Below are 18,137 nucleotides of genomic sequence, written 5' to 3' on the forward strand. Positions count from 1 at the left end.
TCAAAGAAACATTTAAACATTTCAGCGTAGTATAGTATAGAATCATTTTTTTAAAAAAATTAGTTGTGTTCTATGTTATAAATCAAGCACTGCTAGCAGCTGTTTCTTTTTGTTTTCCAATGTATTATCAATAAAAAATTCAGTGTGTCAAAAGAAAATTTTTATTCTGAAAGTGTGGCCCGGAGAAAAAAGTTTGAGAACCAATCGTACTGTGTCTAGTGGGACTTGTTCCCTGGTAGGTGTGCACAGGATTGACATCTCGAGAGTCAAGATTCCTCATCCCCTTTTTATTTGTGCCAAGGCACAAATCCCAGTTAGAAAACTGGCAACAGTAATTGGCTTGGTATCACGCACTGGAAAGCCTTTTGTGGACATATCTGCATTGTACATGTGCAAACATGGGCGTAGCCAGTATTTTTGTTGAGGGAGGGCAGGGCTCTTGTTATGGGGGGACAAACCGACGTGATTGGTCAATTAGTTAAGTATTTCTATTGTTTTACTTGATTGGGGAGGGGGCAGCTGCCCCCCATGTAGCACAATCTAATGCACTCAGCCAAGTCATTGCGCAAGCAGAACAACTATAGCTTTCACAAGTGCAATAGAATGTCTCTTCCCCCCAGAAACCCTGGGCCAGATTTGGCTGGTGCAAGGGGAAGAAAGAGAGGGGACATTCTGTTGCACCTCTAAAAATCATTCCAGCCATGCAACGACTTAGCAGGATACAACCCTGGCTCCAAAGCAAACATGCAAAGGTTTGCCACCATGAACTAGTTAACCAGCAATTTATGTTCCCTGGACAATCCCAGGGGGGAATGGATTGACACGTTATCTTTTAACATAATTCTCAGCACCCTAACCAAACTATCATTTCCAGGATCCCTTAGAGCAGGCATAGGCAAAATCGGCCCTCCAGAAATTTTGGGACTACAACTCCCATCATCCCTATCTAACAGGACCAATAGTCAGGGATGATGGGAGGTGTAGTCCCAAAACATCTGGAGGGCCGAGTTTGCGTATGCCTGCCTGAGAGTAAGCCAAAATGAGTCAGTCAATATTAAACCAATAAAAGTTGGTAAGGTAGATGTTTTTTGACTGGTATTTGTGCTTTTTTTAAAAAAAATGTGAGGCTCTCATGCCACAAAGGCAAAAGTACCTAAGGAAGACACAGAGTGGGACCAGTAAGGAGTGGGGCCTGGGAGAAGGGGCCTGGCAGGCTTTTCAGAACCAGAAATACGAGACCTAGGAGGCCACATTTGGGCCTGAGGCTCCCCTAACCTACACTAGAATAACAGGCCACACCTGGACCATCCACTGAGCATACAGCTGACAAAGAGAACTGCAGCCAATCCTAAATGCACCTACACAACACACCTTTGCAAATAAGCATTTCTTGCATTCACATTTTATGTGCTTCGATGTGCGGCTCTTGTGATGCATGAAAACTCACAGGAGAGGATGGATCTCTTGCTTTGTTCTCAAAGGGTTAGAAGATGCAGGGTGGAAAGGGGCCCTTGGCTCACCATGTCACAAGATGCTGCCGGATCAGGGATACCCAATTTCTTTGCTGCGAAATGGGAGTTCGGTGCTTGTGTTGCCTAGCTAATGTTTAACGACACTCTTAAGGTGTTACCCAGAAGCGAGAACAAAGCTGTGGTGCAGTTATTTATTTTCTTCTCTTTTTTTGCTTTCACCTTTTTTTGTCTTCTTCTTCCTCTTCTTTTATGGCACAGATTCTGGCTCACAGAAGGCAATTATGTCTTGGCAACTGGTTTCGAGTGGGGGATCCAAACCCACGGAGAGCCGCAAGCTGCTGCCGTTTAATTCTTGATCAAGGCGAGAAACTCCTCCCTGGTTTTGGGGTCTTCCCGCAGGACTCCAAGCATGGCGCTGGTGACGGTTTTGCTGCTCATCTTCTGAACTCCCCTCATGATCATGCACATGTGCCTGCCGGGGGACATTCAAAGAGGCATTTTTAGTATCAAATTAGCAGCAGGAATCGCTAACACCCATACCATTGTGGTTTATTTTCCACGGTGAACGATGTCCAAAGCAGCTGACAACCTCAGAAGGTCAAGAACCGCATAATAAAATAACAGTCAGATTGCAAAGAAAAATTCAGAGCTTGCTACACATTTTTGTAAAAAATAAATAAATGCTGAGTTACATAAGCTGCAAAATCACATGGTGCTATACCACTGCAGGGGTGCGTATGAATTTTAAAATGTTGCCCACAGACATACAATGCCTCCCAAGCTACTTTACAGTGCAAGCCCATAAATATCTACTCAGAACTCAGTTTAGTTATGGCTATGTACGCATTTTACACTGTTTTACACTTTACATTGTTTACACTGGCTCTGGTGCACTTCCATCGGTGGTGTCCCGATGCCGTGTACACGTGAAGTCAGCCACAATCCCTACCTATCCTGTACAGTGGTACCTCTGGTTGCAAACGGGATCCGTTCGGGAGGCCCGTCCACAACCTGAAAAGAAAGAAGATTGTAATCCTATTGCTCACCTTTGAGTGAGCCATATTGAGATCAATGGCACTTCCTGAGTATAGGATCATGCTAGGTTTCTTAAATTGTTTATAACGTGTGTTTTTAATAGTGATGATATGCAAACTCACCCCCCCCCCCAGCAAAAGAGGAAAATGGGGAAAATGCAATGAAGGTGTATGTGATGCAACAGTCCAAGCTGGACAGGACATGCTGAACTTACGATGCTTCAATGACCACAGCCACTCCAACAGGCTTCAGGGCTTCAGTAATTGCCAGGGCAATCTGCTTGGTAAGCCGCTCCTGGACTAGAAAAATAATGGTGCTTTGTGTGAGAGAGAAAAAGGCTATGGTCTTCAATTGGTTGGCAACTTCAAATACACGCTCACTGTTATTTTACGGATATATGCTTTGGTTAACTTTTGAATACATTCTTTTCCTTAAAACAGTGGTACCTCGGGTTACAGATACTTCAGTACCAGAAACAGTACCTCAGGTTGAGAACTTTACCTCAGGATGAGAACAGAAATCGTGCTCTGGCGGCACGGCGGCGGCGGGAGGCCCCATTAGCTAAAGTGGTGCTTCAGGTTAAGAACAGTTTCAGGTTAAGAACGGACCTCCGGAACAAATTAAGTTCTTAACCCGAGGTACCACTGTAAATTGCTAACTTTGGAATAAATGAACTTACTGACTTCTGAATCAATTTGGTCAGAGCCAATTGTTCTCAAAAGAGAACTTTCAGCTAAGATGGGGGTAAAGGCGCTTTCACAGGCAAAGGGGGGAAAGACTGTCTCCCTCCTCACATTCGGTGTGTGTGTGTGTGTGTCAAATATTGAGCGAAAAGGACAAAACTCACTAGCGCTCCCAGAGGTGGCACCCAGAACGGCGCGCATGCTGCACACCCCAGGGCGGGGTGAGCATCCCAGGGGGTGCCGCCCGGGGGGGGGCAGAGCTGCTTCCTGGGTGAGGGGGGAGGGAGCCGCGCTGCTTTGCCAGCAGCCTTCTTCCCCTCCCTCTTCCTTTTGACAGCATGGAGGAGGCTCCCCCCTCAGGAAGCAGCCCAGGAGCGGGGGGGCAATGGCCCGCGGCCCGCCCGTCACTCCTAAACCTCCCGTAAGCTGTCAAAACGAAGGAGGAAGAGGGGAAGGCCACCGGCAAGGCGGCACAGCTCCGCCGCTTCCCCCAATGGCTCGGGGTAGGCTTGGGAGCCGTGGGCGGGCGGCGCGCCAAATGTCACCCCCCTCAGTGATGGCACCCGGGGCAAACTGCCCCCACCGCCCCCCTTCCTCCGCCCCTGAGCGCTCCCCTCTGACTTAGAATTAAGGAGAACAATTCCTCTGAGGAGCTACTCAGCCCAGGAATTTGCTTTCCGCACTCAACGTGAGTTCCCATTGACAGACCTTTTCTAGCTATCTTTTATTATTATTATTATTACTATTATTATTATTATTTGAAGATAAAAACCTTTGCCACTCTGCTGCGAATCAAACAGATACTGACCAGCTTGTTCTGATCTGCACATTCCTGTCTTGGAAGATTTGACTGGCGGGGCTGCCATCTTCCCATTCTGCTGCTCCTGCAACTGCATGAGCACCGCGCTGACCTCCCACTGCCTTTCCCCTCCAGCTCTCAGGATGAAGCGGATATGGGGGGCATTTGGAGGACCGGAGAGCAAAGCAGCCCTGCTGGCAGTTATTGGGGATGGGGAACCTGTGGCCCTCCAGGTGCTGTAGGGCTACAACTCCCTTACTACTGGCTATACTGGATAATAAGACCAATGGGATTTGGAATTCCACAATATCCAGAGGCCCGCAGGATTCTTAAAGTAATTTTGTTTCTCACAGCACACTCAGGGAAATTCATGCCCCTGAGAAGGGGTGCCTAGCTACTGCCCCTCCAGATGGTGTCAGACACCAACTCCCAACAGCCCCAGCTAGCACGGCCAAAAGTCTGGGAGTTATAGTTCAAGAAGGTCTAGATCAGAGTTTCCCCAAATTTGTGTCTTCTGCTGTTGGTGGACTACAACTCCCATCATCCCTACCTAGCAGGACCAGTGGTCAGGGATGATGGGAAATGTAGTCCAAAACAGCTGAAGACAAAAGTTTGGGAACCCCTGGTCAAGATGTCCACAGGTTAGCCACTCTTGCCCTAGAGTGACTCCTAGGAACATTAGAGGAACATAGGGGAGTTAGCAAGAAGGCAGAGCTGCATCATATGGCAGAAAGGATACAAACCTTGAAGCCTTCGGCTGAATATTTCAACGATTCTGGAGGGAGAAAAGATAACGGTGAGAGAAAATAAATGGCATGGTGTCAAGAAACAGACGAGCAAACGGAATGCAAAACGGGAAAAAGCAAGACTCACTCTCAGGCTGCAGTTGTCAAGGTTTTACCTTTGGAGTACAGTCGTACCTTGAATCACAAACGCACTGGAACTCGGACATTTTGTCTCCTGAACATCGCAAACCCAGAAGTGATTGTTCCGGTTTGCAAACGTTCTTTTGGAACCTGAAGATCCAACGGGGCTTCTGAGGCTTTTGATTGGCTGCAGGAGCTTACTGCAGCGAATCAGAAGCCGCAATTTGGTTTTCAAATGTTTTGGAAGTCAAACGGACTTCCAGAACGGATTCCATTCGACTTCCAAGGTACAACTGTACTCATGCTTTCAAATAAAAACATGAGGTAATCGCTTTTCTTGAGGGTGGGGCAGGGTCAAAACACATCAGCACCAACAGGTTCTCCCAACTGGAGACTGCCATTTGCGGTCCCCAGAATTCCTCAGAACAATAATATGTAGGAACTTAAGAAAAGCCCTGCTGGATCAAGTTAAAGACCCATCTAGTTCAGCTCTCAGATGCCTCTGGGAAGCCTGCCAGCAGGACCTGCAACAGCTCTCTGCCTACTTGTGTTTCCCTCAACAATGTCTAGGCAACACGAAGACCATATACATACGTAATAGACAATCTTTAAAATCATAAAATGTTCAAATAATGCAGTGACTTTATATTTTCATTTATATACATTCATTCAAAATAAGATGGTTTTATGAAGCATTCCATATCCACCCACCGCACTGATGAATCATAGAATCATAGAATCATAGAGTTGGAAGAGACCACAAGGGCCATTGAGTCCAACCCCCTGCCAAGCAGGAAACACCATCAGAGCACTCCTGACATATGGTTGTCAAGCCTCTGCTCCAAAGAAGGAGACTCCACCACACTCCTTGGCAGCAAATTCCACTGTCGAACAGCTCTTGCTGTCAGGAAGTTCTTCCTAATGTTTAGGTGGAATCTTCTTTCTTGTAGTTTGGAACCATTGCTCCGTGTCCGATAATGAAGAATTCTACGAAACGGTAGTCAATATCCGGAATTACCGTTCAGTGTTGGACATCATTGTTGAATACACAAAGCTTCACAGCTTGTCTTCCAGCGTACAAAGTTTGGTACCTCGCTTCATTTAAAGATTTTCTGAGACTAAAGATTTCATTCTGAACTTTTTGTGATTTGAAGGAATTCTATAAAGATTGTATATGGTCATCGTGTTGCCTAGACATTGTTGACATTCTCTTTGCAACACAGGGGTTTGTTTGGCTACTTGTGTTTCCCAGCCACTGGCCTCCCGCAGCAGAGGGTGCATGTCCTCATACCGCCTGCAGTACAGAAATCTGGAGCTGGGCAAGGCAGCAGAGTCCGATTCAATCTGCATCACTGGACTGTTGCAAAGATGAAATAAGAAAAGGGATAATCCCCATGTGTGTGGTCCTGAACTCAGCAGTTTAGGAGGCACCCATGGCCAATAAATGAATCATCTCACTTATCAGTGTTAACATCCCAGATTGCATGTAACTTCTAATTTCACATACGCACAAAATGCACATAAGTGTACACTGATGCATGCTTCAAAAACCTAAGAAGAGTCATGATGGATCAGACACAAGGTCGAGTTAGTAGGGATCCCAAGGGTCATGTAGTTTAACCCCCTGGAATGCAGAAATCCTGCCCACAGCCATCCCTGGGTGGGCTCGAACCACCAACCTTCTGATTAACAGCTGGACGCAATGGCCCATTGCGCCACAGAGACAGCAGGTTGGTCCATCGGGTGCAACACCCCATTTCCCCACAGTGAGCAAGCATAGTCTGAAGACAATGATTTCTTGTTATTGCTCTCCAGCAAGTCTTATTCAGTCATAAGCTGCTACTGAACCTGGAGGTTCTGAATGGCCATGCTGGCTAAGAGCCACTGGAACAACCTCTCTTCCACAAATTTGTCTTAATTCCCTTTGAAAGCCATCTGAAACAGCAGCCGTCAGTACACCTTGCACAGGTGAATTCCATAAAACAGACAAGAACGTAAGTTGTATAATAAGAACCTTGCAAGTTTGCTTAAGCCAACCACTTTCTTCTTTGGTAAGTATCCGATGTGCACCTGCAGATTCAAACAGAAAGGGAAGAATGGTTAATACTGGATTCACAATTGGAGTCTATCCTCACCGCAACACACCAGTTATGTTGCAGGGAATAGGTTTCTCCTATACACTCCCTGCTCTAGTCACTAATGCTGCGATTCTGAAATCTTGCTAATGCACAATTCATTTCAAAGAGATTTGTGGATTTGCCTTGTTGGTCTGCGTTACAGTGGCCTGTCTGATCTGACTGGCAAGGGCAAGTAAAATCAAAACAATCCTCTTCCCCAAAGCAATTGAGGATACTTCCCCCAAATCTCCGTCAATGATTCAAACTCACAATTCTTCAGTGCTATTGGCTTAGATACAGCGGTTCTCAACCTGTGGGTCCCCAGCTATCAAGGCCAGACCTCAGGGATGATGGGAGCTGTAGTCCAACAACATCTGGGGACCCACAGGTTGACAACCGCTGGCTTAGAAGCAAACATTATCCCAGTGGCATAACGTGCAGGATGCCGGGGGGGCACACAAAACAGGCACCCCCCACAGAGATCCCCATCACCTAGCAGCAAGGGCTGGGGGCGTGCGGAGGGTGAAAAGACCCTATGTGTCCTGCCCAGCACAGGAGCATCTGCCACAGGCGCTGGCGGACAGCGATACACCCCTGCGTCACCCCCTTAAAAGAAAAGCAAGATAGCACATCTAACAGGGTGGAGAGAATAGGGGTTTTTTTTAGTAAATAAAAAATATGCCATGTTTGTAGTTCAACACAGCAGTGTGTCAGGGACAGGGCAGAGGAGGAATGGTGCAGACAAGCTCCCCAGCCTGAGCCTTCCAGAGAAGAAGGAGACAGTTCAGAATTACAACAGGGTTTGAGGGAGAGGCAGATGAGGGGAAAGAGCCAGTGTGGTGTAGTGGTTAAGAGCGGTGGACTCGTAATCTGGTGAACTGGGTTTGCTTCCCCGCTCCTCCATATACAGCTGCTGGGTGACCTTGGGCCAGTCACACTTCTCTGAAGTCTCTCAGCCCCACTCACCTCACAGAGTGTTTGTTGTGGGGGAGGAAGGGAAAGGAGATTGTTAGCCGCTTTGAGACTCCTTCGGGTAGTGATAAAGCGGGATATCAAATCCAAACTCTTCTTCTTCTTCTTCTTCAAATAACGGGAGAGGAGGAAGGAGCAGCACCAGAGGGGAGACAGCTGACACACTCAAATGTCTTTAGAAAGCATTCCAGACCCCCCCCTCCCAGAACCTGGCAGGCATTGAAAGTAGGAGAGCAGACAGCTCAGAGGCAGAAGGCACAGCTCAGCCACCGTAGTGATGACGCATAATGGGAGAAACGGAGGGGGTGGGGTTTGATGCGTTTCTAAGCCTCTCTCTGTGAATATTGAATAAAAGCAGATGGCAAGGACTTTCCCTTGTCTTGTCCATTCCTGGCAGCCTGCCGTAGGGGTTGGTTCCTCTGCTGCCTGACACAGTGCAAACTAAAGGTCACCCAAAGAACTCTGAGCCTCAGAGAATTCCTAGGGATCTAGGAAGCTGCTACTTGCCTATACAGTTCAGTATGATCTGCCAAAGGACTAACTCTTTTGGACACCAAGGCTGTATTCAATGCTGGCCAAGCCTTTGCGGGTGGTGATCCAAATGACCACCAAACCTACATGCGTGGGCAGTGTGCTTGCCGTGAATGCACGCGCACCACAAGCAAAATGAATACACACGAATGCACACACACAACAAACAGATACTCGCCACACATGCATGCCGCAAAACATCCAGGAAATAATAATAATAATAATAATAATAATAATAATAATAATAATAATAATAATTTATTATTTATACCCCACCCATCTGGCTGAGTCTCCCCAGCCACTCTGGGCAGCTCCCAATCAAATGTTAAAAACAGTACAGCATTAAATATTAAAAACTTCCCTAAACAGGGCTGCCTTCAGATGTCTTTTAAAGATAGGATAACTGCTTATTTCCTTCACGTCTGAAGGGAGGGTGTTCCACAGGGTGGGTGCCACTACCGAGAAGGCCCTCAGCACTGGATCTCAGTGTCTGGGCTGAACGATGGGGGTGGAGACGCTCCTTCAGGTATACAGGACCAAGGCACACACTCTCCTCTCTTTGACACACACACACAGAGGCACACGCCACTCTCACAAAGACACAAACACACGTCCTGCTTGCCTGCATCACACTGCCAAATTTGGCGGAGAAGTTTAAAGCTCAGTCGAATGGGGAGAAAGGCGGGGGCTGGCAAGCCACTGCAAAAGGCTTTGCAGCACAGGTTTCCTGCTCCTATTTCCAGTCCTATTTCAGACAGGAATCTTTCCCAGCCATCAGGGGAAATGTAAGGCATTGAGCCCTTTGCATGTAAAACACGGATTCCTGGATATGTCTGCAAAGGCTGGGCAATGTGCTGTGTGGACGGCAGAATCTTCCATCTCAAGCAACTTGGCTGGGGAGAATCCAGCACACACCTGTGAAGGCAACTCAGGCTAAATAATAATAATAATAATTTTAATAATAATTTTAATAATAACAATAACAATAACAATAACAATAACAATAACAATAACAATAACAATAACAATTATTATTATTATTATTATTATTATTATTATTATTATTATTATTATTATTAATTTATTATTATTTATACCCCGCCCATGTGACTGGGTTTCCCCAGCCACTCCAGCAGGGGGCCAACACTTGTTTAGACCACAAAGCGTTTCAGGTAACCAGTACCTTGCCAAAGAAAGGTACCAAGTGATGTTCACAGAGGGAAAACATATCAATGTCCTTCACGATCACCATCTCGTCATGGTCCTCGTCAAAAACTGCATCGTTGAGTATATCTGAAAAGACAAAATAGAAGCTTTTCATGGAACAGTGGGCAACAGCACTTTGTTCCATCTACCAGTTCTGGCCTTGACTAAAGAATAATTAGTAATATTGGGGTGTAGATAGATGCTAGGAGAGGATATATTTATTAGATATTATCCTTCCTCCCTCACGTTTGGGAGTTCAGCAGGGTGCCACCCATTTGCCAGCTTAAAAGGGGAGCTTACTATTAGAGGTTACCGCCCACACACTTCCACTGCGCTTTTCTGCTTGTGTGGTGGCACCTTGGTAAAACCACTTCTTACTGATTGTAGCAGAGTTTTCCCCAGAGGCAGAGGACAAGAACGAGAGTCATACTCAAATTCACAGTCAATAGCTTCTTTATTGTTTGACTGGTTGCACAAGCATTTATGTTACTATTATATACAAGCTATTTACACTGGTACCTCAGGTTGAGTACTTAATTCGTTCTGGAGGTCCATTTTTAACCTGAATCTGTTCTTAACCTGAAGCACCACTTTAGCTAATGGGGCCTCCTGCTGCCGCCGTGCCACCAGAGCATGATTTCTGTTCTCATCCTGAAGCAAAGTTATTAACCTGAAGCACTATTTCTGGGTTAGCGGAGTCTGTAACCTGAAGCATATGTAACCCAAGGTACCACTGTACCTTCTTTCTTTATCTCTCCAGCACGATATGATCTCAGTCCAGTAATTAACAATCCTGACACAGCAAAACTCACAATTTTCAGCAGCACACACTGTCTTACTTCCAACCTTGTTGTCAGCGTGCGTGCTGACAGTGTGTGTGTGTGTGTGTGTGTGTGTGTGTGTGTGTGTGCTTTCCTCCTGCGGAAATTGCACCCTGCAACTTCCTCCCTTTATTTGCACCTCCAGCTGACACCAATCAAGCCTGGAGTGCCACTCCTACACCCTAAAGTAAAAATCTGGAACCCTCTTTAAAGCTTGCAGGAACTTTTATCTGTTTCTTAAATAATGTTTTCTTAACACCTAGATAGGTTAGTTTTAGCCTTTTAGCTTAAGGAATCCTGCATGCTTTAAGGCAGACTAGATTCTCCTGGTATTTTCCCCATTTCTCCCCCTTAAAACCATAATCACACAGTCTTGTAAAAGGTGAAAAATAACATTTGCTCACTCAGAACAGAGTAACAGAGATAACAGATTTGTTCAGGCCGGCTTAAAATGGTAATTCAGCTACAAAGATATGCTTTAGTCTAGTTTTAAATGGTGTCTGGACATTGGAGCTTAGACTTAGCAGATGTTCTCACATTTCTGGCTTGCTGATGAAGAGATGAAGAAGAGAGAGAAAAGAGAGGCTGTGCCCAGGCAGGTAAGTGTGTGTGTGTGTGTGTGTGTGTGTGTGTGTGTGTGTGTGTGTGTGTAGCTATGCCCTTCCTCTGTCAGGGCACAGTGGGAGTGTCTCTCACATAGTTCTTTCTAGCAAACTTACAGGGAAACTCTATGAGCTTCAGTTCCTATTATGTGCCTATCTAGCAAAACATGAATTGTTCATTTGACTGCATTTTAAATACCCCACAAGTAACAGACCAAGAATGTTTAGGTCAAACTAGATAGGCAGGCCTAGAAAAATATTTCACATTCCTAGCAGCCACATGCTGAAGCGAACTGTAAAAATCTTCTCTCTTCCATTCATTTCAATTTCTTTTCATGCCACATTTCCACAAAAGTGATCTAAACATCAAAACGATGAAAACCAACGTATTAAAAACCAGTAAAAATGAATCTAAAAATGCATTTAAAAGCTATCAGTGGCACTAGAAAGAGCATAAAACAGTTGTTATTGTTGTTGTTTAGTCGTGTCCGACTCTTTGTGACCCAAATAAAACCTGTCAACAAGTGGGAGAAGATTATTTCTCCAGGGAATGGCTTTCATTAGTCCGGTGGCACTATCACTGAAAAGGCCCTGTTCCTACTACAGTGGTACCTTGTGTTACAGATGCTTCAGGTTACAGGCGCTTCAGGTTACAGACTCCACTAACCCAGAAATAGTACCTCAGGTTAAGAACTTTGCTTCAGGAGGAAAACAGAAATTGCATAGCGGCAGCACGGCAGCGACAGGAGGCCCTATTAGCTAAAGTGGTACCTCAGGTTAAGATCAGTTTCAGGTTAAGAACGGACCTCCAGAACAAATTAAGTTCTTAACCCGAGGTACAACTGTACCTGCCAATCACATTTCCAGTGAGAATGAGCTAAAGGAGCAAAGCCTCCTTCAGGGCCCAGGCAGGTTTAGATGGATAAAGATGGTCCCTAAAGTACAGTGGAACCTCGGGTTGCAGATGTAATCTGTGACGGAGGCACGTCCACAACCTGTAGCGTTCATAACCTGCAACGCTGCGTCTGTGCACGGGCGTGATGCGATTTGGCGCTCCTGCGCATGCGTGAGCGGTGAAACCCAGAAGTAACCCTTTCCGGTACTTCCAGGTTTCCCGCGGTCCGTAACCTGAAAACACATAACCCAAAGCGTTTGTAACCCAAGGTACCACTGTAACCTGGTCCTCAGCAAGGAAATTGCTAAGTGCCAGTGTTACATTTTTAGTTGTCAGCTTGGCATGGTGCCTTCAGATTCTGGGGTTCTGCCTCGAGGATGGGAGCTATTTTAGTCAAAGTAGTACCCCAAATCCTACTGAGCCACTAGTATGGGGCGTGTACAATGCTCATGTTGGATTGGGGCTCCTGCTTCAGGGCCCTCAGACAAGTTGTACAACAAGTCTTATCCCTTGAAACGAGAACTGTGTCTGTGTGTTCAAAGTTGCACATTGCTGTAATACAAATGCAAGTAAACTTTCAACGCTTACTGAGTTATGAACCTTGTTCATTCATTCATACACAAACACCCTCAATTCCCAGATAGTGTTGAATGGCTACATTATAGAAATAATCCAGTAACCCTGGAACAAGGTTTAAGAGGATTGCTAATCAACTTGCTTCCAGGCAGCAAGAACCAAGGAGCTGATTGTTATAGCCAGAGATTAATGTGGCCCTGAAATGAAAACGGCAAAAGTCTGTATATTTGCTATGTCCCTCAAGGGTTGGCAGTAAAGAATAAAGAAATATGAAGTGTGTCAGCTACGGCAGAGAGAATGTGCATGTTTACATTTTTTTTGTTGTTGATTTTTGTTATTTGTGAATTTACTGACACGTTCCGTATTTTGTATAATTTTATTTCCAAGTGTTCTCTATTTTGAGGTCTCTGAATGTTTGCATTAAGTCAGTTTGGGCACAGGTTTGCTGCGGAAAAGCAGCATATAAGTAAAATCCATCCCAAGCAGCTCAATATAGCATTACAGGCTTGCTGATATTTCAATATTTCCAGGTCAGGCCTATTATTACACAATTTATGGTTACCTATTCTCATGTATGTATAAAATCTGTTGTTGTTTTTTTAATTTAAAATAACTACAGCTCCAAGCATGATCAGTGGTGAGGCAGGATGAGAATTGCTGCTGACTAAACCCACTTTTTAAAAGAAAGAAAGGCATGCGAAAGAGATCACACAGACGCTGTCTTCCAAGAGGAGGAACAATACTGGATATACTTAATAAAGTGATGACCAGATTGTTCAGTGCCAATACAAAAGAAAATGCCTTTAGCTCAGTTGGTAGAGCATGAGACTCCTAATCTCAAGGTCGTGAGTTTGAGACTCACTTTGAGCAAAATATTTCTACATTGCAGAGGGTTGGGCTAGATGACCCCAGCATCTTGGGATCCCTTGCAACTCTGCAATTCTATGATTTGATGAATATATCAGCAGCATTAGCAGAGACATCACATTGCCAACAAAGGTCTGTATAGTTAAAGCTATGGTTTCCCCAGCAGTGATGTATGGAAGTGAGAGCTGGACCATAAAGAAGGCTGATCGCCGAAGAATTGATGCTTCTGAATTATGGTGCTGGAGGAGACTCTTGAAAGTCCCATGGACTGCAAGAAGATCAAACCTCTCCATTCTTAAGTAAATCAGCCCTGAGTGCTCACTGGAAGGACAGATCCTGAAGCTGAGGCTCCAATACTTTGGCCACCTCATGAGAAGAGAAGACTCCCTGGAAAAGACCCTGATGTTGGGAAAGATGGAGGGCACAAGGAGAAGGGGACGACAGAGGGCGAGATGGTTGGATAGTGTTCTCGAAGCTACCAACATGAGTTTGACCAAACTGCGGGAGGCAGTGGAAGACAGGAGTGCCTGGCGTGCTCTGGTCCGGGGGGGTCATAAAGAGTCAGACATGACTAAACGACTAAACAACAACAATCAGCAGCACTGCAGATTATTTTTAGGGCCCATCCTATTCCCTGGATTGCAATTTGTTTTAACCAATTTCAATACCGCATTTTAAAATTACCGTTATCTTCCCCAACACCTCACGGCAAAAGGTGGGTAAGAAATCTAACATAGTAATATTTATTCGTTCATTTAAAATATTTTTATATCACAATTCATTTTTAAAAAAACACCAGAGTGGTTTACAACAAAGCTATATAATAAAAATGTGCAATATATTCTTTACAATAAAATAATATATTTTACTGTAAATAAAATAAAAATAATAACAAAAGCCATGCAGTAAAAACATAAAAAGTTTTAAAATAAAGACATTATGGGAAGGTGAATTCTTAATTGCCTGCATTTTTAAAATCAGAAAATTGTGGGAAGGTGTACAGTATTCTGAATTGTTCCCGACGGAACAGAAGTGATTTTAGCAGGTCTTCAAAAGATGAAACTAGGAGAGACACTTATTTTTACGCAGCTGATCTAGCCCACGAAGGGTTACGACTTAATAAATATAGGAAGCCTTTAAGGTGCAACCAGACCATTGGCGGCTGTTGTCAAAACAAGAAAAGAAAGAAAGGCGGGCGGGCATCTCACCTCCGACGGTTTCGCGGTAGCCCTTGGTGAGGAACTGCATGGCCTTGGCGGCCCGACGGGGCGTGAGCAGCAGCCCTTCCCGGGTGGGGTCCTCGCCCAGGCCCTCCAGGATGGTGGTGTAGGCATCCTCCAGGGCAGGCAGCCCGTCCCTCTCTTCCCGCTCCTCGCCTTCCCGGGCCCGGCTGCCTTTGTCCGACGGCGGGCGCGGGAGTTTCGCCGCCGGCTTGCGGATCTCGCAGGGGTTGCTGCCAGCCGCCAGCTCGCTAAAGCCCCCGAGGAGGCGTCCGGGGTGGCAGTCCCCGTTTCGGTAGCACTGCGCCTCAAGGCGCGGGCGCTCCATGGCGCAGCACGTGCGAGGCGCTTCGGAGATGGAGGGGCGCAGGGGCGCAACCGACGGCACAGCCCAGGCTTCGAGGGGGAATTTACGAGGGAGATTTTCTAAGGCTGCGCCAAAGTGCCTGGCAAAGCTGCGGCGGCGGCGTTTGCAAGGGCAGCGCGCTGGTGCATCCCAAAGGGGAGATCTAAGGGTATCTGGAGAGCGTCCCCGACGACGCTGGGAGCGGAGGTTTCTGCAGGGGACTTTGGGTCCCCACCTTTTGCAGAGGTGGAAGGGCAGCGGGGTCCAAAGGAGGGCTGCTTTGCTGCGGAGCTGAGCTGCGGCGCGCCTTGCGCAAAGGAGTGGAGTGGACGGCTCGCCCGCGGCGTCAGGGTTGCGCCTGGTGCAGGGCTGCTTGCGCGCCGGCCATCTGGTATTTATCGCGCCGTTTTGCCACGGCAGCCCTCCTCTCCTCTGTCAGAAGGCGACGTCTTGGGACTGTCAGCTGGGCAAGCTGCACTGAGGCGCCCTTTGTCACCTGCCGTCCCTCCTCTTCCTCGCTTGTAATCGCAGGAAACAAGCTCGGGACACGAGTGTTATGCACGCTGCACGCGGCTAATGCGCGCAACGAACGGCAACAGCAAACTCGCCGCCTTTGCGTATACGATCGTAAAATGGTAGAGTTGGACTAAAGGGCACCAAGGGTCATTCAGTCCAACCTCCTGCCATGCAGGAATCGGGTCCGCTTCCCTCTCCGCCACCGTGGCAGTATTCCTCCCTCCGAGCTCCGTCTCCCTGAGTCCTGCCTTTTCCAGATGCTCAGCTTACGGACCTTCTCCATCACTCAGCTACTGCCTCGCCCCAGAAGCAGAGATGGCGAAGTTGCGGGCCTCCAAGTTCTATTGGACTCCAACTCCCATCAGTCTCAGACAGCGTGGCCAATTTGAATAAAATATGGGGGTGGGGAGGTAAGCCCCACATAAGTGATCACAAGGCAAGGTGCACACACCATTTGAATGGAAATGCCCGTCAACTTTGGGGACACACACACACACACACACACACACAAACATTTTATTGGGGGAGCAAAGGGATCTCAGCCCCTAGGAATTGGCTCCTATGATCTCAGCTATTTGGATGTTGGGAATTTTATTCCAAACAGCAACCAGAGAATGCCAGCTTCCTCATTCCTGCTCTATTCTGCCTTGGTCGGAACACACCTGGAACACTATGTCCAGTTCTGGGTACCACAATTTAAGAAAGATATTGACAAGCTGTGCAAAGGAGGGCTCTTGCTTTCTGGCATCTGCCTACAGCCTGCTTCCAGCTCTCTCACACCGCTGCCCTCAATTATTGTCCTTCTAACAGCTAGTTGAAGGGATGCAGGTGGCGCTGTGGGTTAAACCACTGAGCCTCTTGGGCTTGCTGATAGAAGGTGGGGAGTTCAAATCCCCGCAACGGGGTGAGCTCCCATTGCTCGGTCCCAGCTCCTGCCAACCTAGCAGTTCGAAAGCACGTCAAAGTGCAAATAGATAAATAGGTACCACTCCAGTGGGAAGGTAAGCGGTGTTTCTGTGCACTGCTCTGGTTCGCCAGAAGCAGCTTAGTCATGCTGGCCACATGACCTGGAAGCTGTACGCCGGCTCCCTCGGCCAATAAAGCAAGATGAGTGCCGCAACCCCAGAGTCGGCCACGACTGGACCTAATGGTCAGGGGTCCCTTTACCTTTTAACTCCTGTCTGAACCACAGAGCCTAGGGCTTGCTGATCAGAAGGTCGGTGGTTCGAATCCCCATGATGGGGTGAGCTCCCGTTGCTCGGTCCCTGCTCCTGCCAACCTAGCAATTCGAAAGCACGTCAAAGTGCAAGTAGATAAATAGGTACCACTCCGGCGGGAAGGTAAGCAGCGTTTCCGTGCGCTGCTCTGGTTCGCCAGAAGCGGCTTAATCATGCTGGTCACAAGACCCGGAAGCTGTACGCTGGCTCCCTCGCCCAATAAAGCGAGATGAGCGTCACAACCCCAGAGTTGGGCACGACTGGACCTAATGGTCAAGGGTCCCTTTACCTTTTACCTAACAGCTAGTTGAGGGACGGGCTCCTCCATTTGCCTTCTGGCACAGAGCAACTTCTTTTGTTATGCTAACCACAGTACTTAGGACCTTTAACTCACCAAAGAGTTGCCTAGATAGCTCACCAAGAGAATCCTCCATTGGATTTTCACCCTGGCTGGATCCAGGATCCTAGGAATTAGAAGGGACCCAAGCGTCATACAGACCTACCCCGCAAACACAGACAAACTCACAACAATACGTTTGAAAAGCTATTGCAGCAGCTGACACTCTTGTGGTCTGAGACCATATGAAAAGTGTTCCAGAGGATTTAAGAACCTTGTGTTGAGCTAGGCTGAATTCACCCTGTGTTTCATGCTTTCCAAATTGCAGTGGCACATCCTGACACTGGAATGTGGAATCCCATAAAAGCATCCTTGACCGGAACATCCATTAAAATGGCAGAAGGACACTCCACTCCCTAAAAAGGGAACATTCAAATTAAGTTCCAGTTCGAAGGAAGAAGCTATAATCTTCATTTAAAAAAAAAAAAAAAGGAAAAAGCCCATGCTTGTATAAGCATGTGAATGTAAATACTTTGCTTACTTCGTCTTTAGCTTATGGTTACCAGACGTCCCCATTTCCTGAGGACAGTCCCCAGATTTACAAATTTATCCCTAGATTTCACTTAATGTCACCGGATTTATATTTTAAGTGTTGTGGATTTATTAGTAGGGAATGAATGTTGTGTGATTGGTTCAACGGCACAAGACACATCATATGGGGACTTACGGCAAGGCAAAATGGTGGGCGCCACGGCAGCGAGCAGCTCCTGAAGTCAGCCAGAGCCATCTGCACTACCAGGCTGGCTCCAGGCTGCTGAGACTGCTGCTACCCCTGCTGGGGGGAACCAGGGATGCCTAGTGCATCAACTGGGGGAACTGCTGACCCCCCCCCCGTGACCCAAATCAAGCCGGGAGCAAGAGTGCCTGGCCACCCGGCCGATTGCCCAGCACTGCTCCGGGGCTAGGAAAACCCTGGAGCTGACACAGGGAGAAGGAGGAGAGAAGGAGAAGGAAGAGAGAGAAAGAGGAAGGAGAAAAAAGAGGGGAGCCCCGACCTTG

The 18,137-nt window shown here is 46.9% G+C and overlaps 1 protein-coding gene across 1 annotated transcript; it reads right to left on the reverse strand.

Moving 5' to 3' along the window:
• Positions 1-1,118: 1,118 nt before the first annotated feature.
• Positions 1,119-15,862, reverse strand: LOC310841990 (GTP cyclohydrolase 1-like). The gene is made up of 6 exons (XM_083733810.1): positions 14,651-15,862; positions 9,659-9,768; positions 6,870-6,925; positions 4,733-4,764; positions 2,722-2,806; positions 1,119-1,944 (listed from the first exon to the last, which is right to left on the reverse strand). Exons 1-6 carry the CDS (start codon positions 14,988-14,990, stop codon positions 1,818-1,820), a joined length of 750 nt encoding a protein of 249 aa, XP_083589936.1. The 5' UTR covers positions 14,991-15,862; the 3' UTR covers positions 1,119-1,817.
• Positions 15,863-18,137: the final 2,275 nt, after the last annotated feature.

Source organism: Podarcis gaigeae (assembly GCF_964106915.1).
Source record: "Podarcis gaigeae genome assembly, chromosome: 3".
In the NCBI taxonomy this organism is placed as follows: domain Eukaryota; kingdom Metazoa; phylum Chordata; class Lepidosauria; order Squamata; family Lacertidae; genus Podarcis; species Podarcis gaigeae.